At 38.5% G+C, this 26,390-nt stretch overlaps 1 protein-coding gene across 12 annotated transcripts in view; it reads left to right on the forward strand.

Annotated features, from left to right (window-relative positions):
• Positions 1-26,390, forward strand: part of NUP98 (nucleoporin 98 and 96 precursor) — a 104,597-nt gene that overhangs the window by 4,022 nt on the left and 74,185 nt on the right. For 8 of the 12 annotated variants that reach the window (XM_081239698.1, XM_081239693.1, XM_081239695.1 and 5 more), the window contains 9 exons: positions 9,753-9,847; positions 12,772-12,873; positions 12,981-13,157; positions 14,710-14,849; positions 16,286-16,393; positions 17,443-17,623; positions 19,235-19,398; positions 22,302-22,439; positions 24,393-24,531. In XM_081239698.1, the coding sequence (XP_081095824.1) occupies positions 9,772-9,847; positions 12,772-12,873; positions 12,981-13,157; positions 14,710-14,849; positions 16,286-16,393; positions 17,443-17,623; positions 19,235-19,398; positions 22,302-22,439; positions 24,393-24,531 (1,225 nt within the window). In that variant the 5' untranslated portion in view covers positions 9,753-9,771. The remainder of the gene's footprint in view (positions 1-9,752; positions 9,848-12,771; positions 12,874-12,980; positions 13,158-14,709; positions 14,850-16,285; positions 16,394-17,442; positions 17,624-19,234; positions 19,399-22,301; positions 22,440-24,392; positions 24,532-26,390) is intronic. The other 4 variants (XM_081239694.1, XM_081239702.1, XM_081239696.1 and 1 more) reach the window with 2 other exon arrangements.

The following is a 26,390-nucleotide window of genomic DNA, read 5'->3' on the forward strand; positions in this document are numbered from 1 at the left end:
TTCATCAGATAAATCTTTTAAGAATTGGGAAGTTGACAAGCTCATAGTGGTGTACACAAGTTTTCAAGATTCCAATTTTCTCTTCAAGTCTAAGTAACCATAGTTTGTCATTTATTCTTTGAAATAAAAATGGTGTTCCATTTAAAAAAACAGTTGGTTCAGCTTTCTACTCAAAAGTAATCACCCAAGTGTTTTTCCTTGGGACAGCCATTCTATTTCAATATGTAGAAGTGCTTTTGAGTACTTCCCACTTCGTCCCCCAAAATAATCACACAGAGTATTGAAAAGATGTGAACTGAAATGTCGAGCGTTAATACAATCAATAATTTTTACTGCTCCATCAAGGACATTTAAGTGAAAGTGGATTTTTGTGTGTGCTATAATTGGGTGGCAGTGAAGAATCTAGTGACTATACAATTTGGGGCCATTGTCTTGTTTCATGCTCAGGTTCTAGGTGTAGAGGTCAGCACAGTTTTTTTTTTTTAAAAGACAAATAATGTCTTAGGATTATTATGAAAATAGTTTTGACTTCTTGGGCCCTCAAACAAGGTCTTGGGGACTTCTAGGAGCCTTTGGACCACACTTTGAGAACCACTAATCTAGGGCAGTGATTTTTCACACTGGTTCATACAGCTGTAAGCTTCTTTGAAAGGGTCAGCTGATGGGGTTCTACTGTGCCCCCACCCCTCTTTACTTCAGCCAGGGCAGCTTTTGTGCTTATGTCTGTTTTATGGACTGGGTTCCATAGCTAACTATTTGAAAACCACTGATCAAGGGGAAAATAATCGAATGCCTGAATTAATCTGTTCAGGAAGGGAACAGTTCATCCTGCTTCAATACGTGTTGGAGTCACTCATCATCACACCTTTGTTTAGACTTCCATGTGCTTCTTTTACACAAAGATTACTAGTATCTGCCCACCGAACCCTTCTTGCTGGAATAAGCTTCTTAAGAAATAGGCAAATGGTTTTGTAAATTAAAAAGGTGAGTAGTTGGGAATGAGGCTAGAGATGTGAAATGAGCAGAAGTGAATGAATGATCCAGAGTGACTCAGTATATTGTGTGGGGAGGTAATTGTTTTCATTGTTTGCAGTGGTGCTTTACAGTTGTGTTAAGTGGTCAGTAGATGACACTGAAGTATTGGGAAATAAGTCATATTATGTATGGAGTTCTAGCTAGGCATTGATCAATCAAGGTTTAGAGTGGGGGGAAATTATTACATTTTTCTAATTAAAAATATTGTAAAACTAAACACAAACCTGCTTTTGAGGAACTCTAGTTTGAGGCAACTTTGTCCTCCTAACAGTCCTTTGGTGTAGGCTGTATAATCCCTATTGTTCAGATGTATCAACAGAAATTGAGATCTGAGGTTGAATATCATGACTTAACTACAATTACACAGTAGCAAGTAGCAGCGGTTTTTTATTCCTCTTTTACCTTTTTATTTTGAATTAATTTTAGATTTACAGAGAACTGCAAACATACTAAGTGGCGGAGAGTTTTTAATATAGATTTGTCTCTAAAGCTAATGTATTCTTCACTACTTCAGTTTGTAAAATGAGTGTTATGTTAAGGGGATGAAAAAATGCTACTCAGCACTATGAGGAAGGAGCTGTATTAGACACTGTGGATTATTTCAAGTTAATTTTACACACGAATGGGGGAAATAAAGTAAAATCAAGATGCTTTTTACCAAGGCAGCAAACAACTCATACACTCAAGTGGCAGGTCTAACAGCAAATATATTGCATAACTAAAAACAGCTGGGAGGCATTAGTTTACGTAATAGGGGTTGGAAAGGGGGAGGGGGAGGGGAAGTATTTTTATACTGATAAGAGTCTGAAGGGTCTAATCTGGGACAGTCATGTGAAGCAGGTGAGGCCTGAGTAGCAATTTTTAGAAAGAAAAGGGAACATAGTATTTAGAGAGAAGAATGAATGTTCTAACAAGGGGAATGGCTTGATCTGGGGATCAGTCATAGGAAGGATACTGTAAAACAAGTGGATAGTTTTGCTGGGCTATATTATTAGGTGATTAAGATTAGGCCAGGGCTTCCCTGGTGGCGCAGTGGTTGAGAGTCCGCCTGCCGATGCAGGGGATGTGGGTTCGTGCACCGGTCCGGGAGGATCCCACATGCCGCGGAGCAGCTGGGCCTGTGAACCATGGCCGCTGAGCCTGCGTGTCCGGAGCCTGTGCTCCGCAACAGGAGAGGCCCCAACAGTGAGAGGCCTGCGTACAGCAAAAAAAAAAAAAAAAAAAAAAAAAAAAGTAGGCCAATCTCTTTTACCTGGAATTCTCCCCAACTCCCATCCCTCCTCTCTCATCCAAGGCAAAAATTAGTATTTTTCTATTCAGTTTATCTGTGATTATATTTCCTGTCTTTTTAAGTACTTTTGTGAAGATTAGATGAGAGACTATACGAAAAAGTACTTTGTAAACTGGAAAGTACTATACTAGTCCATTTGTCTAACAGATACTTAGTGTTTTTGCTCTTCACTGAGTTTGATACAAAGGAACTCAGTGAAGTGGAAAGAAAAAATTACTTCCCATTTGTGTAACTTTCTGTTGTCAGAGTGCAGCAAGCTTGCTTAGTCATTCAGATAGCACTTAAAGTTGGCAGTTGACTGGGTGTTACCATGTTTCAGGGCCTGTCCACCACTTTTCTGGAAGAAAACAGTTTTGTCATTATGCCCAGAGTTCACAAAGCTCACGAAAATTGGACATCAGTTTATTGAGCTTTAGTTGAGACAGTGGGAGAATACTGGGCTACTGTGAACCTGTTATTAAGGCTACCTCTGTCTTATATCTGACAGTCTGAATTATTAATTAGAAGATTGAGCATAGAGAACAGTCAATTTAAGGACATTGTCTCTTTCTGTATAGCACTATTTCATTTTTATTTTTTCTTTCTAAATATGTGTTTTTTTAATTTTAAGGGGAAATTGAATACATTGAAATGGTTGAAAGACACTTTTTTTGGGCTGCATTGGGTCTTTGTTGCTGTGCCTGGGCTTTCTCTAGTTGCAGGGAGCCGGGGCTACTCTTCGTTAAGGTGCACGGGCTTCTCATTGTTGCAGAGCACGGGCTCTAGGCGTGTGGGCTTCAGTAGTTGTTTGTGGTGCACAGGCTCAGTAGTTGTGGTGCACGGGCTTAGTTGCTCCGCGGCATGCGGGATCTTCCCAGACCAGGGCTCGAACCCGTGTCCCCTGCATTGGCAGGTGGATTCTTAACTACTGCGCCACCAGGGACGTCCCTCTAAATATGTCTTATACCAAAAAAAAATTGCAACGAGTGTAAGTCAGTCCATCCATAGAGGAAGTGGTTAATCTTTGTAGGAAAGTTCGTAGAGGCCATGGTGATACCGTATAAATTGTTCGTCCATAAGAGAGATTACCTTCCTGGTGACTAGAACTCCCATGTTTGCCAGAGAAGTGTCTCTTTCTCCTGATAGTGCTGGATCAATACTGCCAAATTTTGGTCTTATAGGTTCCCTATTTGTAATGAATGTAAAGTCATTTCCCTTTAGTTGTCAGTGTTCTTTCTTAAGGAGGACTGGACTCTAGACTCTAGGAGCATAGCTTCTGGAGTAAATAATAACTTTGTGATCTTGGGCAAGTTATTTCTGTCTCAATTTCCCCATTTGTAAAATAGGGATAAGAATAACTACCTCATTGGATTTTTGGGAGGTTTATAAGAGAATGCATTAAAAAGCACTTAGGACTTCCCTGGTGGCGCAGTGATTAAGAATCCGCCTGCCAGAATAAAGACGCAGACATAGAGAATGAACTTGAGGACACTGGGAGGGGGAAGGGTAAGCTGGGACGAAGTGAGAGAGTGGCATGAACATATATACACTACCAAATGTAAAATAGATAGCTAGTGGGAAGCAGCTGCATAGCACAGGGATATCAGCTTGCTGCTCTGTGTCCACCTAGAGGGGTGGGATAGGGAGAGTGGGAGGGAGAGAGACGCAAGAGGGAGGAGATATGGGGATATATGTGTATGTATAGCTGATTCACTTTGTTATACAGTAGAAACTAACACACCATTGTAAAGCAGTTATACTCCAATAAAGATGTTAGTTTAAAAAAGAAAAAAAAGAGGGCTTCCCTGGTGGCACAGTGGTTGTGGATCTGCCTGCCGATGCAGGGGACACGGGTTCGAGCCCTGGTCTGGGAAGATCCCACATGCCGCGGAGCAACTAGGCCCGTGAGCCACAACTACTGAGCCTGCGCGTCTGGAGCCTGTGTTCCGCAACAAGAGAGGCCGCGACAGTGAGAGGCCCGCGCACTGCGATGAAGAGTGGCCCCCGCTTGCCACAACTAGAGAAAGCCCTCGCACAGAAACGAAGACCCAACACAGCAAAAATTAATTAATTAATTAATTAAAAAAAAAGAATCTGCCTGCAAATGCAGGGGGCAGGGGTTCAACCCTGGTCTGGGAAGATCCCACATGCCGCGGAGCAACTAAGCCCGTGCGCACAACTACTGAGCCTGCACTCTAGAGCCTGCGAGCCCCAAGTACTGAGTCCGCATGCCTAGAGCCTGTGCTCTGCAACAAGAGAAGCCACTGCAGTGAGAAGCCTGTGCACCGCAACGAAGAGTAGCCCCTGCTCGCCACAGCTAGAGAAAGCCCGCGCACAGCAACGAAGACCCAACGCAGCCAAAAATAAATGAATAAAATTTTTTTTAAAAAGCACCTAGAACAGCCCTTGGGACACAGTAGGAACTCAAATGTTAGCTAGTATTATTTACTCTAGGAAGGTTTCAGTTTGGGCCAGGTTAATGTATTTGAAAGGATGAAGACTTGAATATGTGCTATTCCTTTAAACTTGAATGAATTTAGAAGTTCCACACATTTCAGTCTCTAGGATTACTTCTTTCTCTTTTTTGAATAGATTTTTTAATGGAAATAGAGAGTTAGTGCAAATATCTGCATCCTCTAGATCTCTTGTTATTGTTAATAGAGGAAGTAAACATTACAGAAAAGTTTGGGTCCTCTGAATCTCTGCCCCATGGCTCATTTCCCTTCCTCTCCCCAGAGGCAACCACCTTCATCTATTTTACTAACTAGTCTCCCTCTTTTACTTTTACTATGTATATATGTATCCATAAATAACAGTGTATTACCTTTTCTATTTTACAGAAAGAATCTGCCAAATACATCTTTTTCAACTTCCTTTTTTTCATTAAACATCTTTTACTTGAAATAATTCTCATAGGGTAACTTTGTTCAAATGTTCTGTTGGTGTCTTACTCTTGATACACCATATTCTGGGTACATACTTAGCAGAATGCTCTGATTCACTCCTTTAACTGGGTAATTTAATGTTAATGACATCACTACATAATAAACTGTTAAGTACATTTATTATATGTTTATCATATGAGGGAAACTGGGCTTGGTGTTGAGATACAAGGCCAGATAGGAGAGGTACACAAACCATTCTTACCTGTGTACCTTTCTTATGCTTTCCCTCTCTTCTCTTTCTAATCCCTTAAGGCCTAGTTCGCATTCTAAATCATCAGGAATTTTTCCTCACAGTTCTCGCCCATTTTCCTACCTAATTTTGACTTCTTATTTCTTGGCACTTACATGCTCCTTGAGTTCTTAATGTGTGGGTTCTTTCTCTGATTATATCAGAAGTTACAAACTCAAAACCTGTTGGGGCCAGGCAGCTGATGGAGATGAATGATACTGGGTGGGTATTGTGGCACATTAGAGAGTATGGCTATGACCAAAAGAGACAGTTCTTACTAAGCTCCAGACTCTTACTGCCATGAATTGATTATAGTCCTAGTCTGCTTAATCATTTTTCTGACATATCCCTATTTTAAATGTTATCAGCTAGATTGACTCTCTCTCTTTCTATATATATATATACATACACATAAACATTTCAAAATACATATGTATGTGTATAATATACCGTGTGTGTGTGTGTGTGTGTGTGTGTATGTGTGTATGTATATATAACAGGCCAAAGAAGTGTCTGCTGGTTGTATCCAGCCATTTTGTGATCTCTTCCCTTTAGCAACTTCTGAATTAAATGATAAATTCTATCAAGAATCTTTGCTTTCATGGCTTCCTTTTGTTGTGAGAATTAATCTAGCATAATTTTAAGTTAGAAGGTATTTCTAAAGTAACTTGTTCATGGGACTTCCTTGGTGGTCCAGCAATTAAGACTCCACACTCCCAGTGCAGGGGGCCCCCGGTTCGATCCCTGGTCAAAGAACTAGATCCCGCATGCTGCAACTAAGACCCGGTGCAGCCAAATAAATAAATATTTTTTTAAAAAAATAAAGTAACTTGATCATTTAGACTGTGTTTTAAAGGCACATTCATGATGATTATCATTAATTTAGAAAATGAGTACATCTGTGTTTCAGACCCATTATTAGGTTTTGGGATAGTAAACAAATGGTACTATTCCTACCTTAGAGGAGTTCATTACATATTGAGGGGATCGTCGGGGGAGGTTGAGAGGTTGACTTCCTTGGGAAGCAGGCACTGACTTGGAGATAATCCTGCATGAGTTTTATTAGAGAGTGAGCTTGGAATCACCACCTGTGGGAGAGAATGAAGCAGAAATGAGCTGAGGAAGACATTGAATTGTGATAGTATCTTAATGAAGGCCTCAGCCAATCCATGGAGAGTATGAAGCTAGGATCACCCTTCAGAGTTACCCTAAGGTGGAGCAAAGGCGCCTGGCTTTTGGATATGGTCTATCCTCCGGAGATGATCTGACCTTGGGTGAGGCAGCTCTCAGCAGGGGCAGCTCTGAAGAGGGCCGACAGTTGAGGGCAATCTTTTGGTAGTACTTCTCAGCAGCTGGGACAACAAATCCTTGAGTCCCAAAGGGAGATCTGTGTAGTTGGTTATCACTGGTCCACTCTAGAGTCAAGATAGATATGTGTAAACAAATCATAATGTGCCATGGAAGCCCAAAGGAATGACTAATTGCTAAAGGGAGTTCGAGAAGGCTTATAGAGGAGATGTCATTTGAACTAGGTTTTGAAGAATGAATTAGTACCTTGTTTGGTAAGGGCAGGGGTGGGGCATTTTTCATGAGTCACTGACATGTCCTAGCATATTCAGGAAATTGATTTGTTTGAAGAGCAAAGGGTTTAATGTATTAGCCATTCTTTAATTTCTAACGATCATGATAAAAATAATGAGGCTGTTTCCAAAATCTTGGTTTGCTTCCATGGTGATAGTTTTTTAAGAAACACTTAGAATCCCAGTGTGATCAGGCTTGAGGCTAAACCAGGCTCATCCTTGCCAGAACCAAAAAGATAGGCTGAGCTTGAGTGAGAAGCTTTTTTTCCAGGAGTCTAAATTGGATTTGGTCCCTGTATTGTCCTTGTTCTTGGGTCTGGAAAGGTGAATTTCCTTAATATACGGCACATGTTCTTGCTTGTTTCTTAGTATCTTCCATCCTAGGATTGAAGGTGTCCATGGGAAGTCAGAGGTTAAACTGGGGATCTACCACTTATCACTTCTTTGACCTTGGGGAAGCTTGCTGAACACCTGATCCTGTTTCCTCAACTGTAAAATACAGGTGGTGATGCATAATACCATCCTTTTAGGGTTGTTGAGATAATATATAAGGGCTTGTAAACTGTGAAGTGTTTCTCAGGATATTTTATTACTACTTAAAATCCTTTGTGGAATATATGTGTGATACTAGGTTTTTATGTTAGGATAAGACTATTTAAAATCAAATTTTGGTTGTTAGAAGTTGTGGATTTGGTCTGTAGAACCTAGTGCCACTGAAACCCTAATTAACACTAAAATCTTCTATATGAGGACAAATTTCATAGAGAAAAACTATTAACTAGGCTTTTGAATCCTGACATGCCAGCTGTATGGAAGATGTCAGATTTACACGAATAGATTGCTATTTGTGGGGTCGAATAAGAAAACAAATGGTAGATTTAGCATGATAACAATATTACAACTCAGTTTTTACCTTACTGGTGACAGGTCAAAAAATTTAGTCAGCAGATAAAGTGGATTTAGTAGGGGCTGTGACCCAAGACTGCAGTGTGAGAGAGAGTACAATCAAAATGAGTTGGTCCAGACATCTTACCCCTAGCATAACTGTCAATTCTGAATGAACTGTTGAAAAGCAAAACAATAGTACTTCCAAGAATATTTCCCCTGGAAGGGAGAGTCACCAGTTAATATGGTAAAGGTCCAGTCTGTCACTTTGTGACACCTGATAAATTGGGAAGGCAGGAAACTTCAAGCAGGTCTCATTACTGAAAGAGAAATGATGATTACCTGAAGTATAGCCTCCAGTTCGAAGGGAATGCATTAGAGTCACTTGAGGAGCCTTTCAAAATGCAAATGTCTACATCCCAATCCTGGACATTTTGGTTTCTGACTTCTGGAATTGGACCTAGAGGCTTGTACTTTGAAAAGTTTGCCATATAATTCTGATGTGGCCCTCTTGAACCACTGGTTTCAGTGAGCTTTGTTTAATTGAAGGAGTTATTAAATTCCTGGATGTTAGGATAAAGAACTAAGTGCTGGAATTTTTTTTCTAGGGGAACACGGGGCAGAATGTTGCTTTCTATAAAAAGCATTTCTTATTTCACCTTTTTCCCAACGTTGCACAAAATGTTTTGGATGTTAGAATACCAAAGTGCTAATGGGACACTGGAACATTGTGGGTGAGGCACACCTCAACATGTTATTGATACGCTTAATTCTATTATATGAATGAGGCATATGATTTTACTAGAAGAAAAAAACTACTTCATTATGTATAAATAATAAAAAAGCCATCATGCCTGTTCTAAAATCCAAACAAGCATGATTGACTGTTTTCTGAGTTTTCATATTTAAAGTAGTTTACTCATTATTTTCTTGTCTGCTGGCAGGTAAGTGGTAGCAGATGTCCTAAGTTTAAGGAAAATTTATAGAGGGGGAAAGTGTTTACTTTTTTAGTTAACTATACCTTTACCTTGTTTTCATTCAGATCTAGGTGGGGGAAATCAAACTTCATTTTTGTACTTGTTGGAACTTTGATCCGATTCATTAAGTGTGACTGGATGTGTAGTTTGGATACTGGAGAGGACTCATTCATATGCAGTGGGGGTTTTGACCAAAGGTTTTCTGTAATATTCCCAGGAGAAGTAGAAGATAGATAAGCAGGGGACCATACAGAGTAGTGTTAAGAAGTAATCTCAAAAAGAATGTCAGGGCACCAGAATCTCTGGGATTTAGAGATGGGAGGAGGAGATGTGTATAGTTTGAAGAACAATATTACATCATTTTATATACAAACAAATGGGGGAAAAACTTTACAATGGAAACTGTTGAAACTAAAGCCTGACAAAAATTTTAGCTTCTCAGGTGGTTGGGATAAGAGAATATCCTTGTAATTTTTAATGGGTATTCTACATAACTTACTACGCGGGACATACCAAAATCTGGTATAGTAGACCTGAAATCTTTATTAAAGGGAGGCTTAGGTTTTTAAAAAAGGTCGAAAAACATTGTTTTAAAGGGATGGTTGTTGATGGGATATGAAGTTTAACTTCACATTATGATACTAATTCAATTCAGCTCAATTTTACGAAGTCTGTTTTATCACATAGAGTTTTAGGATATTGAATGAGAGTGAATGTTATGCTATAGTTTGAATAGGCCTAACTAAATTTGTAGAATGATACATTTTTCTGGAAAAAATTCCATTGCATTCTTTGGTCTTTAAAAAGTGATAATTTTTTTCTTATTTCCAGCTTTCTGAAGATTTTGAAGATGTTTAATAAGTCATTTGGAACACCCTTTGGGGGTGGCACCGGTGGCTTTGGCACAGCTTCAACATTTGGGCAGAGTAAGTTTTAAAAAATAACAAATGAGGGAGAAAAATCTTAAGCTATTATTAAGAATAAATCCACTCCAGTAGTTTTAGATAGGAATTAATTTATGCTTTGGTCTTTATAATAACTTTGAAAAATGACCAGGATATGATCTTGTTAAAATTTTCTAAAAAAAGAGAAATAAGTTCTGAGTTTTCATGGTTTTCTGATCATCAGTAGAAGGTATTTAAAGTATTGTTATTAATTGGCTCTTTTGGCAGAAATTTATAATTTTGTTACTAATATTCAGACCAGGAAATCCTTTTTTAAATATTGAAGTCTAAAATGCAATTATTGGGACTTCCCTGGTGGCCCAGTGGTAAAGAATCCGCCTTACACTGCAGGGGACACGGGTTCAGTCCCTGATCAGGGAACAAAGATCCCACATGCTGCGGGGCAGCTAAGCCCGCGTGCCACGACTACTGAGCTTGCACGCCTCAACTAGAGAGGCTGTGTGCCACAAGCTACAGAGCCCACATGCTCTGGAACCTGCACGCCACAACTAGAGAGAAGCCCATTTGCCACAGTGAAGAGCCCACGAGCTGCAGCGATGATCCCGCGTGCTGCAACTAAGACCCAACACAGCCAAAAATAAATAAATAAATGTTTTAAAAAATAAAATGCAATTATTGAGGGACATCCCTGGCAGTCCAGTGGTTAAGATGCCCTGCTTCCACTGCAAGGGGCCCGGGTTGGATCCCTGGTCGAGGAACTAAGATCCCTCATGCTGCGTGGCCAAAAAAATAAAATAAAATGCAGTTACTGAATAACTGCTCTGAGATTTGCTCTGTGAATAAGAAACAACGGTTAAAATGTCAGAGTCCCTAATTCCCACCAGCCCTCGAGATCCATTTCCCCTTCCACTCCACATGGCACTAGTTGCCTATAGCACCCTTATTCACTCACTTTTAAACTTTTTGTTAAAAATTCATACTTAAACACAAAAACACAAGGAATGGTATAACGAACTCTCATGTACTTATTTCCCAGCTTCAGCTATCAGCATTTTCCCGATATTGTTTTTATCCCTCTCTCTCTTTTTTTTTTTTTTTTTTTGCGGTACGTGGGCCTCTCACCTTTGTGGCCTCTCCCGTTGCAGAGCACAGGCTCCAGACGCGCAGGCTCAGCGGCCATGGCTCACAGGCCTAGCCGCTCTGCGGCATGTGGGATCTTCCCGGACCGGGTCACGAACCCGTGTCCCCTGCATCGGCAGGCGGACTCTCAATCACTGCGCCACCAGGGAAGCCCTATCCCTCTCTTTTTAAGTGGAGCATCTGAACAGTTTTTTAATGGAAATCCCAGGAACTTTAATTCATGAAGGTTTTTAAAAAACATAACTACCAAACCTCAATCATTCCTAACAAAAATATTAGAGAAAATTTTTACAAGTGTCTCCTGACCTTTTCTTAAACTATTTTATATATCTAGGTTCTTGATTTTTAACCAAGAGTGCCCACCAGGTGGATTCTTAACCACTGGACCACCAGGGAAGTCCAGAGTCACTTTTTTTTAATTTTTATTTATTTTTGGCTGAGTTGGGTCTTTGTAGCTGCGCGTGGGCTTTCTCTAGTAGCGGTGAGCGGGGGCTACTCTTTGTTGCTGTGTGTGGGCTTCTCAATGCGGTGGCTTCTCTTGTTGCGGAGCACGGGCTCTAGGTGCGCGGGCTTCAGTAGTTGCGGCACACAGGCTCAGTAGTTGTGGCTCATGGGCTCTAGAGCGCAGCCTCCGTAGTTGTGGTGCATGGGCTTAGTTGCTTTGCTACATATGGGATCTTCCCAGTCTGGGGATCGAACCCATGTCTCCTGAATTGGCAGGCAGATTATCAACCATTGCGCCACCAGGGAAGCCCCCAGAGTCACTTAAAAAAAATTTTTTTTTTAATTGAAATATACTTGATTTACAATGTTGTGTTAATTTCTGGTGTACAGCAGCATGATTCAGTTATACATACATATATTTTTTCAGATTCTTTTCCATTATAGTTTATTTTATAAGATACTGACTACATTAATAGTTCCCTGTGCTATACAGTAGGACCTTGTTGTTTATCTCGGAGTCACTCTTGGAGGTTTTTTCCCGAAATACATATATCCCATCATAGAACTATGGAATTAGAATTTCTGGGATTGGAAGTTGAACATGTGTATTTTGAAAACTTCCCAGGTCATTCTGATGTGCTCCTCTAATTAAGGACCATTCATCCCAGAGACTGTGGAGTGTACGGTGTCTGGAGAAAATTTTAACAGTTTTTTATTTCTGTTTTTTTTTTTTTTTTTTTTTTGATTTTTGGCTGTGTTGGGGTCTTCGTTGCTGTGCGTGGGCTTTCTCTAGTTGCGGTGAGCGGGGGCTACTCTTTGTTGCGGTGCGCAGGCTTCTCGTTGCGGTGGCTTCTCTTGTTGCAGATCACGGGCTCTAGGCACATGGGCTTCCTTAGTTGTGACTCGTGGGCACTAGAGTGCAGGCTCAGTAGTTGTGGCGCACGGGTTTAGTTGCTCGGTGGCATGTGGGATCTTCCTGGACCAGGGCTCGAACCCATGTTCCCTGCATTGGCAGGCGGATTCTTAACCACTGTGCCACCAGGAAACCCAAATTTTGATTATTTTTGTCTGTAGTTCATAGTAGCTTGGCACTCTTTTTTTTTAAACCTATCAACATCTTTAACTTATTGAAAAGTTATAAGCTTTTTAACTTTAAGTTTCCTTACTTTACCCAGGACAATGAATAAAGTGTGGCTTAATATCAGCTCTGTTATAAGTAGTCTGATGGAATTTTGAAAAAATAGTTTTTGGATTAGACCAGTGGTCCTGTTCAAATGCAGAATGTTAAGAAATATTAAAATCCTCTTTTTTTGGGCCACCTGGTTTAGATTTTATTCTGACCCTGGATTTTGCTTTATCAGATACTGGTTTTGGCACTACTAGTGGAGGGGCATTTGGAACATCTGCATTTGGTTCTAGCAACAATACCGGAGGCCTGTTTGGAAATTCACAGACCAAACCAGGTAGGGGCTTTATTTGGAATACAGTTGGTTTATTCATAGCTGGTATAGGGCTTCACTTAGTGACTCCAGTCTGTGTAACCCGTTTTTTCCCCTCTCTATCTCTCCAGGAGGCTTATTTGGTACCAATTCATTTAGCCAGCCAGCTACCTCCACAAGCGGTGGCTTTGGGTTTGGCACATCAACAGGAACATCAAACAGCTTGTTTGGAACTGCAAACACAGGGACCAGTCTCTTCTCATCCCAAAACAATGCCTTTGCACAAAATAAACCAACAGGCTTTGGGAGTAAGTAGTAAATCATTGGATTTCTACATCTAACAATTTGATTTGCTTATTGAATGTGTTCTCTCTTCTTCTTTTCCCTGTGTTCACCCACCTCCTTTTCTCACCACATAGCAAAAACATGGGGAGAGGAAAACTTCAAAATGGTATTGAAAAGTTTAATAGGCTGGAAGGGAAGGGGTACATCTCTTCAAGAATGGAAGTCTGAGGGGCACTGGTATTTAAGGAATATGCAGAGGAAGAGGTACCTGATATAGAATGACCAGAGAATAAGATGAAAAGCCAGGTCAGAGTACTGTCATAGGTGTCAAGAAGGGAGAACTTCAAGGAGAAATATGTGTAGCTAACTGTAGTATACTGCAGGGGCACCTTCCTGCCTTTGTTTCGCTTTTGGTTTGAAGAGACTGAAGCAGGAATGGTAAGTACTGGATGTGACATGGTTACTCCTCCATTCCTTAGGCATGGCAGGTGTTTTTAATTGATGGCTTCTTTCTCTTTAAGTCTAAATGTGGCCCAGGGATACTTCACCACACAGTTCTTTGAGGCAGAAACACTGCTAGTTGCACAGGTGTGCCCTGTGAGTTGATGCCATTCCCAGCACTAGTATGGTAGAATAAGTAAGTTAGCCAGCTATCAGTATTTTACAAAGGGAAAGTTGTTTGAGGTGATGTTGAAATATTTAACCATGACGATATAAGATGCAATCTAAAATACTAATTCAAAAGAGATATGCCTATTTACTTTATATATTAGGACATGTTTTTAGGAAAGAAATAGTTTGACTGCCAGTGAGAAATCACATTCCTCTTAACTTGGTATTAGGATGTCACTTAATATTAAATATTGGCAAATAACTTTGTATTGCTTACTGCTATTTCTGGTACCATATGTGTAATTTCTTTAGAAGTAGTGTCTTATATTTTGAAAAATACATTCCTTAGATAACAGTTAAATTCTCTGTTATGTAATTTTTTTTAACTCAGTTATTTGGGAAAGTAGATTTATTTCTATAAATGACCAACATGCCTACTAATTTTTCTAAATTACTTTTCTGGGTGAAATTTTATATTAACCTATGTGTGGTTACCCTAATGGGACCATTTGTTTGTTTTAAACTTTTTGGTTATATGTGGGTGTTTGTAATAATATATGTAAATAAAATATACTGTGACTCTTGTTCAGGTCTGTTGTGGTAAGGCATTGTCAGAAAGACAAGTTCATTGAGCATTTGGTCCTACCAAGAGAAATAAGATAAAATATTTAATGAAACAGAATACTATTTCTTTTAACTTGTTGTCTAAGTATGCCCAAGGACTTTACAGACACTTAGCTGACTAAAGATTCAGATTTTGTTTCACTTCAAAGTTGTGAGCCTAGAACTGTGTGTGTCTGTATGAAATATCTGTTTGAAGGTACTTGCTAGGGAGATTTGAAAGATAGAAAACCTGAGGATTTGGAAGTAATGCTGCTCTAATGCCACAGGCCAATTCCAAGATAGCTTACAGATTCTTAAATTCCTTACTGTTACCATCCCATTTTTCTTTCTAATTTATAGATTTTGGAACAAGTACCAGCAGCGGGGGACTTTTTGGAACTACAAATACCACCTCTAATCCTTTTGGTAGCACATCTGGCTCCCTCTTTGGGCCAAGTAGTTTTACAGCTGCTCCTACTGGGACTACTATTAAGTTTAACGTAAGTATTGTCTTTCGATCTTTGTGGAATATTTTTGTCTCCTGTATGTTTTTTTGTAGGAGGAATCATAAAATTTCTTCTCTTTCCAGTTATGCATAGCTTAGTCTCACTCTTCCTGAAATATGTGTTAAGAACAATATCTGGGAATAGTTGTATAGTAGACAGGAAGAGTCATGAAACATAAATCTAGATTATAATTTATATTTGAGTTATGCTCAAACCAATTAAATTTGTATTTACAAGGTTGATTACAGTAGTAGTTGATTACAGTTCCCTGATGGCTTAGTGGTTAGGATTCCAGGCTTTCACTGTCGTGGCCCGGGTTCAGTCCCTGATCAGGGAACTGAGATTCCACAAGCCTTGCGGTGCAGCCAGAAGAAAAGAAGTATCAGGTTGAGCTTGTATTTACTGTGTTCATAACTGGCCTCTGAATCGTCGACCATTCTTTACAAAAGTAAAGAAGGAATGATGGGGCAAACTGTAAAAATCATTGAAAATAGGGCCTCCTTAAGGAGCTGTATGGAATAACTCATCAGTTTCTGTGTGCCAATTAGAAATAAAACTTTTTTTGGTGAAATGGCAAAATGAAGCAAATGAGTTTCGTGTTCAGCTTTTTTGAGAGAAGTTGGATAGAGGGTTAGAATGAAAGATTTTGTTTATGAAAATACATGGAATACCACTTGATGTAAGATACTACTTGATGTGATTGTTTTGGAGATACTTAGGATAGGCTGGCAGTGCAGTTAGTCTAATGGAAATCTCTGGCAAAAATAGGGATTGGCAAAACTTGTTAAAATTCGTCCAGAAAAATGAAGAATTTCTTAGGCAGGGTGGTGAATTCATAATACTGAATTTAGAATCCTGAATTTAAAATAAAGTTAAATATAAATGATAGAGAAAAATACTGTGTGTTGTCTCTTGGAAAGTACAGTAATTGAGAAAACTAACAATACAAGTAGAAATCTTTAGTTACTAGTGCCTTTTGCCTCATAAGCTTATAGGGGGAAAAACCAGGCTTCCATATTTCGTAAATGCAACAACAGTCACAAAGCAGACACTTCAGAGCAGAGTAGGAATTAGAACTCAGAAATAGAGGTTTAAATGTATATATTGGGTAAATTGGATAAAGCTTCCCTTATGCATATATTATTAAGTGTATTTTAGTAGATAATTGGATAGCTTGGTTATGGGATTAATCCCGGGTTTTTGATAACTTTCTGAGATTGACTTTTGCAGATAACCTTGATACAGGGAGAGATCAGGAATGCAGTGTATTTAATCAAGCACTCTTAAAACTGTCCCGTTAAGTAAAGAACCTAGGGAACTGGTTATAGAGTTCGGTCGTTGAAGAATTGTGTCTGGGAGAGGAGGGTTATAAAGCTTGAACTTAAACGTTTTCTTTAGACTTTCAGATTTTCCTTTATCTTCCTTTGCAGCCTCCAACTGGTGCAGATACTATGGTTAAAGCTGGAGTTAGCACTAACATCAGTACCAAGCACCAGTGTATTACTGCTATGAAAGAATATGAAAGCAAGTCCCTAGAGGTCAGTAAAATGCATTGCAGAGTATCACCCTAACCTTTTGATTCTATTGAGAAGCAGCTTTTAAAAATGTTTTTGATTATTTTTTAGGATTTATGTAAAAAATTAAGATTAACCAAATTATTTTTTTATTAATATATTATTTATAGATATTTGTTGTTGTAGGCAAGGATGATATTCAGCTTGTATGTATGGGTATAGTTTTACTAATAGTCTGTTCTGATTGGCTGTTGCTCATACTACACTGGGCAGTGTGTGCACATGCATGTGTTTTTAGTAAACTCTGGCAAAGTCATAAGTGTGCAACACAATAAGTAAATCATTATCAGCATCCCTGATGTCCCCTTTGGGCCCTGCCCCCAAAGTCACAATCCTCCCCTTCCAAAGGTAACCACTATCCTGACTGCCCATGTTTTGCCCATTTTTGAATTTTACATAGATGGGATCTTATATTACATACTCTTAAATTTGTCTTTCAACATTGTGATGTTTATCCATGTTGTTGTGTAAAGTTATAGGTTGTTCATTATCGTTGCTGTGTGATAGTTCGTTGTACATTTTGACTGTTATCTCTGGTTGTTGCTGTTGCTTCTTTTACATCCCAAACTGTGCTTGCTTCTTTGGAGTATACAGAAACACCCTTACTTGTGAGACAAAACTGTTAAACTTTATCTCTTCTTTTCCTAAGTTTTCTGAATTCCTCAGAATCGTCCATCTTTTAATCAGCTAATCTTTACATTTGGGGTGGGAGTAGACAAGATTATTGTCTAAATGAAAGTATTATTGTCTATAGAAGAAAATTGAAATTAAGATATGGTTGGTCCTTTGGCCTGTAGTTTTATGGTAATTATGGTATGGATTTTAATATCCATTATACAGTGTTGAAAATGTTTTTCTGTAATGATAGTAAGTTAACCATTCCATAGTTTTCTGTTTTTTTAGTCATAGTTCCTATGTGAACATAGAAATTGAATACTAAATTCATGTATTTAGCCTCCTAAATAATTTTTTTGGCTGCATATTAATTTGGAATATGTTTTCACTTACTCTAGGAACTTCGTTTAGAGGATTATCAGGCCAGCCGGAAAGGCCCGCAGAACCAGGTGGGAGCAGGTACCACGACTGGCTTGTTTGGGTCTTCTCCAGCCACCTCCAGTGCAACAGGACTCTTCAGTTCTTCCACTACAAATTCAGGTTTTGCCTATGGTCAGAACAAAACAGGCTTTGGAACTAGTAAGCACTTGACATCATATTGGGCCATATGGAGGAGGGACAGACAACTGAAAGTAAAACATAACTGTCATTTTTGTGCTTAAGTGCTCTGGAGAAAAATGATTCAGGGGTGCTAGAGGAATAGGAAATGCCTGGTATGTTTGCAGGGGGTGGGGAGAAATATAGTATTAAGTGCAGATGATTAAGAAGGGCTTCACTGATAGGTGGTGTTTGATCAGTGACCTGTCTGAAGAAGGTGAAGCATAAAGCTGTACAGATTTCTGGGGGAAGAATATTCCAGTTGGAGGAAACTAGAAGTCTAGAAATCCTGAGTTTTTGCCAAAGGGGAGAGGACAAGGGGAAGTACTGGAGGATATAGGGGAATATATTTTGTAGACCTTTGTGGACCAGTGTCAAGATCTGAATTTTTATTTGAGTCAGGAAGCCATTAGAAGGTTTAGATAAGTCATGTGATTATGAATAAAGGATCATTCTGAAGGCTGCTGTATTAAGAGTAGATTGTATGGGGGCAAGGGTGGAAACAAATCAGGTAGAAAAGCTGTTGCCCTATCCACATGAGAGATGATGTGGCTTGCAGAGAATGGTGCTATGGTATGGTAAAAGTGTCAGATTCTGGAGCCAGTTTGAATGTAGAACCGATGAGATTTATTGATGGATTGATTTATGTGGGATGTGAAAGAGGGGAGTCTAAGATGATTACTAAATTACTTTATAAAAGTGTTATTTTTGCAAAAGTAATATACATATATGATTTAAAATTCATGAGATACAAAAACGTACATATCCAAAGGTCTTTTCTTTTTTTCCCCCTTAGCCACCAGTTTGCTTCTGTAGAAACAAGCAAAAGTTACATTTTGGGGGGTAGCCTTCTATAGAGTTACATACACAAATACACAAATGAATACACGTTTAAGTGGCATTTACATTCTTTTCAGTTTTGGTATTCTGTGATTTAGTTTAGCCATTATTAAGTATTGTTATTGTGTCACACCCTATGCTGGATATATTGCTATAAAGAGAAAGCCCCTGTTCTGAAGAAAAACTTAGTCTAACAAGGTTAAAAATACACACATAGACTTTAAGTGTAGTGTCTTTAAGACTTTGTGTCTAAAAATAGACTAAAAGCTATGGGGTCACAAAGGAAGATTACTTAGCCCAGCCCAGGTTCTTGGGGTCAGAGTATTTTTTATTTTTTATTTTTTTGTGGTACGCGGGCCTCTCACTGTTTACGGCCTCTCCCGTTGTGGAGCACAGGCTCCGGACGGACACGCAGGCCCAGCGGCCATGGCTCACGGGCCTAGCCGCTCTGTGGCATGTGGGATCCTCCCAGAACGGGGCACGAACCTGTGTCCCCTGCATCGGCAGGCGGACTCTCAACCACTGCGCCACCAGGGAAGCCCGGGTCAGTATTTTTGTAGAAAGTAGAGTCTGAACCAAATCTGGAGTTATGTGAAGAAAGGTGGAAAATGAAGTGGTTATCCAGTTTGAGTAATGAATGAATGTAGGGTAATTTAGATATATAATCAGTAACATAGACTGTTGAAGTAACTAGATAATGTGAGGTTTGGCATTTCCCCCTGCCATTTATTTTTCCTTTTCTTTTCCTGAAAGGTACAACTGGATTTGGAACAAATCCAGGTGGTCTTTTTGGCCAACAGAATCAGCAGGCTACCAGCCTCTTCAGCAAACCATTTGCCCAGGCCATAACCACCCAGACCACTGGCTTTTCCTTTGGTAATACCAACACGTTAGGGCAGCCAAGCACCAACACCATGGTAAGGAAACAAGTCTTATTTGTAGAGCTAAGTAATGAGGCTTCTAATCATGTCAAATTAACAAGTTCTATCTCTACTGCAGTTCTTAAGGGTTGACGGTATGTGTAGTAAAGGGAAGAGAGCAAAATCTTTGAATAGTTAAGACATAGATTCTAGTCCAGACTCTACTCTGTATTTAATGAGAGGCTATTGAACAAGTCACTTATCCTTTCTGGGCATATTTTCTCATCACTAATTGCTGCTTAGTGTGCTAGAATTGGCCATCCTGAAGCTATACCTTAGGACATTGACTCCAGGCATTCTACAGAATATAGGAGAAAATATTTATAAACTACTGGCTCTATTTCAGAAGGTTCTTTCAGCTCATTCCCTTAAGTGGAGTCAGGCAAAGAAGTTTAGTTCATTAAAATAAATAAGAGAGAACTAAAACTTAGAGCCATGTTGCATAATTGCTACTTCTGTCCAGATAGTAGACAAGAAAGTCCTTATAGTCATTAGCAGTTTATTTCTAGGGACTTTTTTAGGGAAGTATAAAATTAAAGGTTAATTTGAGGTATGATTTATTGATTAGAATCCTTGGGATATACCTGGTTTTAAAATTAGAGATACTTTGCCTGATTTAAAAAAAAAAAAGTACAGGTAGACACAAAAATCTTCAAAATACTGGCAAACTGAATTCAACAACATATAAAAAGGATTATACACTGTGACCAAGTGGGATTTATCCTAGGAAGGTTGGTTCAACATATTTTCATATTAATGTAATAAACCATAAAGTAGAATAAAATACAAAAGCCATATTGTCACCTCAGTAGGTAGAGAAAAGACATTTGACAACCTTTCATAATAAAAACACTCAAAAAGGAATAGAAGGGAACTCAGAATAGCCAAAACAGTCTTGAAAGAAAAGAAAGCTGGGGTGATGAAGACAGTGTAATACTGGCATAAGGCTAGACATATAAAATCAGAGGACTAGAATTGAGAGTCCAGAAACAAGTCCTCATGGTTAATTGATTTTCAACAAGAGTACTAAAACAGTTCACTATGGAGGGAATCTTTCAACAAAGAGTGCTGGGATAATGGTTTTCCACATGCAAAAGCACAAGGTTGGACCTTTTCTTTATACAATTGTGGTAACTATAAAAGTTAGCTTAAAATGGATCAAATGTAAGAGCAAAAACTATAAAACTCATAGAAGAAAAGGAGTTAGGCAATGATCTGTTAGATAGTACACCAAAAGCAAAAGCAGCAAAAGGGAAAAGTAGATTGGGCTTCTTCAAAGTTAAAAACTTTGGTGGGTCAAAGGAAATACCATCAAGAAAGCAAAAAGAATACCTGCAAATGGGAGAAAATATTTTCAAGTCATGTATCTCACAAAGGACTTGTGTCCAAACAATTAAGAACTCTTATAATTCAATAATAAGACAGCCCATTAAAAAGTGGGCTAAAGACTTGAATAGACATTTTTCTAAAGAAGATAAATGACTAATAAGCACATGAAAAGGTACTCAATATCAGTAGGCATCAGGGAAACTGCATTTCAAAACCACAGTGAGATATCACTTCATATCCACACTAGGAAGGCTATAAACAAAAAGAGAGACAATGATAATGAATGTTTTCAAGAATTTGGAGAAATTGGAACCCTCATGCATTGCTGTTTGGAATATAAAATAGTGCAGCCACTTTGGAAAAATTTGGCGATGCCTCAAAATGCTAAATGTAGAGTTAACATATGACCCAGCAGTTGCACACCTTGGTATTTCCCCCAAGAGAAATGAAAACACGAGAACTTGTATACAACTGATCATAATAACTAAAAGGTGGAAACAACCCAAATGTCCATCAGTGATGAAGGGATAAACAAATGCAGTATATCCATACAGTGGACTATTATTCAGCCGTTAAAATGGAATGAAGTACTGATACATGCTACAACATGGAGGGACCTTTTAAACATGCTAAGTGAAAGAAGCCATTCACAAAAGACCACGTTTTGTATGATTCCATTCATATGAAATGTTCAGAATGGACAAATCTATGGAAACAGAAAGTAGATTAGTGGTTGGTTGCCTAGGAATGGGGAGTGACTGCTAATGGGTCCAGGGTTTCTTTTTAGAGTGATCAAAATTTTCTGAATTTAGAGTGGGGATGGTTGCATAGCACTGAACATAGAAAAAACCCACTGAATAGTCCACTTTAAATAGGTAAACTTTATGGTATGTGAATTATATCTCAATAAAGCTGTTTAAAACACTACGTTGAATTCTCAATTCAGCTATAGCCCATTAATGCAATATTTTTCTTTTGTTGACTAATGCATAAAAAAATCTTTAAACATTGGATGATACAAACTTTGCTTATTTGAAATTGTGAGTTTCTCATAACAAATGAAGACTTAACATTACACTACTGCCTTTGTCCAGATTAACTTGATTATTTTCAACCGATTATTTTCAGCTATTTGATTCAAAGTCCATTCCCCAGCTCAGTATTAATACGTTCTTTTGGCATAACTCTGAAAATGAAGCACCCTGTCATGGCATTTTGTTTTCTGTGTGGCAACCCTGTTATCTCTTAGAGCACAAGAGTTAGTATACTAAGTCTTTATAGCTGTCCAGGACTGTGTTGCTCATCAGGCTTAGATACAGATAGGAATTTCTGGTCCTGCCACTTAGGGGCTGTGACATCTTGGGCAAGTTTTTAACTGCTCTGAGCCTTATTTTCTTTTGGAAAAGGGCCCTGCTTTTCAGGGTTGTTGTGAAGAAAAGAAATGTTCTATGTATTTAGCATAATGTCTGTCACATAAACTTAAAAAAATGGCAACTATTATTAATAATCTAAGACTTTTAAAGACAACTGACTATTGTAGGTTTTCTTGTAATCTAGATTACCTTTTACAGGGTTTATTTGGAGTAACCCAAGCCTCACAGCCGGGAGGTCTTTTTGGGACAGCTACAAACACCAGCACTGGGACAGCATTTGGAACAGGAACAGGTCTCTTTGGGCAGACCAGTACTGGATTTGGTGCTGTTGGTTCGGTAGGTTTTTGCAGTTAACTGTAACTTGAAGATGTGTATAAATCTGTTAAAGGAATTTCTAAGAAAAATCTGTCTTTTGGGGAATTCCCTGGTGGTCCAGTGGTTAATACCCAGTGCTTTCACTGCCATGGGCCTGGGTTCAATCCCTGGTCAGGGAACTAAGATCCTACAAGCCACGCAACACAGCCAAAAAAATAAATTAATTAATTTAAAAAAAAAGAAAAATAAAAAGGAATGCTGAATTTAAAAAAAAATGAAAGAAAAGTCTGTCTTCAAGTATTTTTTTGGGTTATAGTGTATGATTTGATACTGATAGTAACTGAAAGCTATTTGGTAACTTAAAAATAGGCAACTTATAATAGGTTTATTTTCAAAAAGTAAGTTCTTTTTAAAACTTGTTTGTTTCAATACTTGTGTGGAGTTTACTTCTTTTAGTAAAATTTCGCTCCCGTTAAATTGTTGAGTTTAAGTTGAGGTGCTTTTGCTCTTAAAATCAGTTTTTTTTTTTTCTTTTTTAAATAAATAAATATTTTTTTACTTATGGCTGCATTGGGCTTTCGCTGCTTCACGTGGTCTTTCTCTAGTTGCGAGGAGAGGGGGCTACTCTTCGTTGTGGTGCACAGGCTTCTCATTGTGGTGGCTTCTCTTGTTGCAGAGCACGGGCTCTAGGCATGTGGGCTTCAGTAGTTGTGGCACGCAGGCTTCAGTAGTTGTGGCTCGTGGGCTCTAGAGCTCAGGCTCAGTAGTTGTGGCGCACGGGCTTTGTTGCTTCGTGGCATGTAGGATCTTCCTGGCCCAGGGCTCAAACCCAGGTCCCCTGCACTGGCAGGCAGATTCTTAACCACTGCACCACCAGGGAAGCCCCATATCAGGTAATTTTAAATTCCTATTTCTAACTTCTATTTTGGGTGATAAGTTGGTATCGTATTTGTTAATTAAATATTTTTGGTGGTGATCAAGTTGTTAAAATTGTTGGTATTCTGAAGGTCTTCATGCCACTGGAGGCTTAACTGAATTTTTTTTCCTTGTTAAGTCATTTAAGTAAAAAATTACTATATAGGAATACACTTGACCTAAAAAACAATAGTAAATACCACTTAGAGAAACTATATGTCTGTATTATGTACCCATTATAACAAGCTTTGAACTTCAGTTTAAAGAAAAAAAAGGAAAAGTCACCAAATCATGTGGTTGTTTTCATGGAGATTGAAATCTATTATTTCTTATTTGAGGTGAGAAATTGAGAAAATTAATGCTTCAGAAAGTTATTTTTTAACAACTTTATTGGGATATAATCCATTTGTCATGCAATTCACCCTTTTAAAGTTTAAAATTCAGTGGTTTTTAGCATATTCACAGATAGTGCAGCTATCACCATAGTCAATTTTAGAACATATTTGTCACCCTAAAAAGAAACGTCATCCCCATTAATAGTCACTTCTCATTTCCCTCAAGTCACTTCAGGCCTGCTGTCTATGGATTTACCTATTCTGGACATTTCATATAAATGGAGTCACATCTTTTGTGACTGACTTCTCTTACTGAGCATAATGTTTTGAAGTTTCATCCATGTTGTAGCATGTTTAAACTTTTTACTGTAACTCTTTCTACTGGCACATTAAATACATGATAATGTTTCTGTTACCAGGTAAAAAATATTTGATTGCCTTGTTGTTGTTGTTGTTGTTTTTCTTTGTCTCACTGAAATATTATGTTTGATGAGGGGTTACCATTAACTTCTCAAGCCAGGAGCATTCTGTCTTGTTAATCTTGCTCAGATTAGTATGTTTTTCTGATACTTATTCATCCTTCTTTATACCTTTTTTATAAAAATTATGACATCTTCTCTCCCTTACCACACACTCAATCCAGTGTACCTAAGGTAACCTCTGTTTCCTGTTTGGAGTGTATCTTTATACTACTTAATATTTTCCTGTGTTGTGTTCTTTTTAGACCCTGTTTGGCAATAACAAGCTTACTACATTTGGAACCAGCACAACCAGTGCTCCTTCGTTTGGTACAACCAGTGGCGGGCTCTTTGGTAACAAACCAACCCTGACTTTAGGAACCAATACAAACACTTCCAATTTTGGTACATATAAAAAGCAGGTTTGACTCTCTTAAAGTTATACTGACTATACCACACATTCTCCTGATTCATATTATTGGGAATATTTTAAAATTCTCAGGTAAGTTGTGGCTTGATATGAGGTTCCAGAGGGAAAGGGAAATCAAGGACTTGGGTTGAGATGCCTGGAAGAGATGTATGTAAATTGCCTTAACTAATTTATATTCTCTTGACTCCCTGCTTTGGATAAAATGGGGCATTCAGCACATGCAGTAGCAGTACTGTGCAGAATGTTGGTTCTCTAATGGAGGTAGATTTTTTTCAAAATAAGGAATCATTTTCTTTGGATTACCTCACCAATAATTGAGAAACAATAAGTAAAACACATTTGCTTTAGATAACACATTCTGTTAGGCCAGGTTTCAAGCAGGGAAGTAGTAAACATGAGATTAGATGATTCTTTTTTTTAACTTTCTGTTGTTTTGTGTTCTGTTTTGTTGTTTTTTTGAGATTTAATGATTCTCATTGGAAGTTGAAGCCTCTGATTTGGGGGATTGTTCATTAGTTTTCCTATAGCTGTGTGTATTTTTGAATACATGTTCATTAGAAGAAATTTGGGAAATATATGTAAGATTGAATAACAGAAAAACAAACCTTATACTACTTTTCAGAGATATGCTGGAAAATTTTAAATTCGTTTAATAGAAACATTATTTCTATTATTTTAACTGTCTTTTATAGCTACCTAATTAAGTTTTCAAACAAATTCAACATATTTTGAGATAAACTTTTCATATATATGAAAAGTTCATTTCATTACCAAGGGAAATAGTGGTTGAAATATTCGTTTTAAGGATTTCATGTGCCAGATGCAACATTAGGCTCTGGATATCTAGTGGGAGATGAGTACAAACGTATGGTCACTTGCCATAAGTCAGCAGTTACAGTTTTTCAGTGAGTTTTTTTTTTTTAATAAATTTATTTCTTTAATTTATTTTTGGCTGAGTTGGGTCTTTGTTGCTGCACACGGGCTTTCTCTAACTGTGGCGAGCAGGGGCTACTCTTCCTTGCAGTGCGTGGGCTTCTCATTGTGGTGGCTTCTCTTGTGGAGCATGGGCTCTAGGCCTGCAGGCTTCAGTAGTTGAGGTTCACGGGCTCTAGAGCGCAGGCTCAGTAGTTGTGGCACACGGGCTTAGTTGCTCCGTGGCATGTGGGATCTTCCTGGACCAGGGCTCAAACCCGTGTCCCCTGCATTGGCAGGTGGATTCTTAACTGCTGCGCCACCAGAGAAGCCCTTCAGTGAGTTGTTTAATGATCGTGTACTGGAGAAAGAGGCTACATTAAGCATCCATTGGAAAGTTATATGTGTTCATGGAAATATGAACTATGTGAAGGAGAGATAGGTCCTTGTCAGGTACCAATTCCTAAATTAATGTTTTGATTTGAGTTTTATAACCCCTTTTGTTGGGTTGTTCATTCACTCCTAGTAATGATTATCATTCTACCTATAATTCTTTTTGGCTGTACTTGATGAAAGAATGGTTTTGAGGCAGTGGACTTGGTTAGCATGAATATCAAATTTTGTGTATTTGTTTCTTATCTATTAAGTAAGATGGGAAAGATACTTAAGGGTTAAATCAGTGTTTTTCAGCCCTTTTTTTTTTTTTAATCAGTCACTCCCTCTTCCCCAGAGAGACTTTGTAGACCTTTTTCCTCTTAAAAATTATCTTCTCACCCCATGAGATTTTAATACCACATATATACTGTGTCTGTTTATGTACTGTGGACCTTTGGAAGGCCATAAACAATCTTATATCTCTCTTTTCTGCCCCTTAGGAAGTAATTTTACTCCCTTTGAAAATGCATGTAGGGCTTCCCTGGTG

This window comes from Mesoplodon bidens (assembly GCF_964165515.1).
Source record: "Mesoplodon bidens genome assembly, chromosome: 7".
In the NCBI taxonomy this organism is placed as follows: domain Eukaryota; kingdom Metazoa; phylum Chordata; class Mammalia; order Artiodactyla; family Ziphiidae; genus Mesoplodon; species Mesoplodon bidens.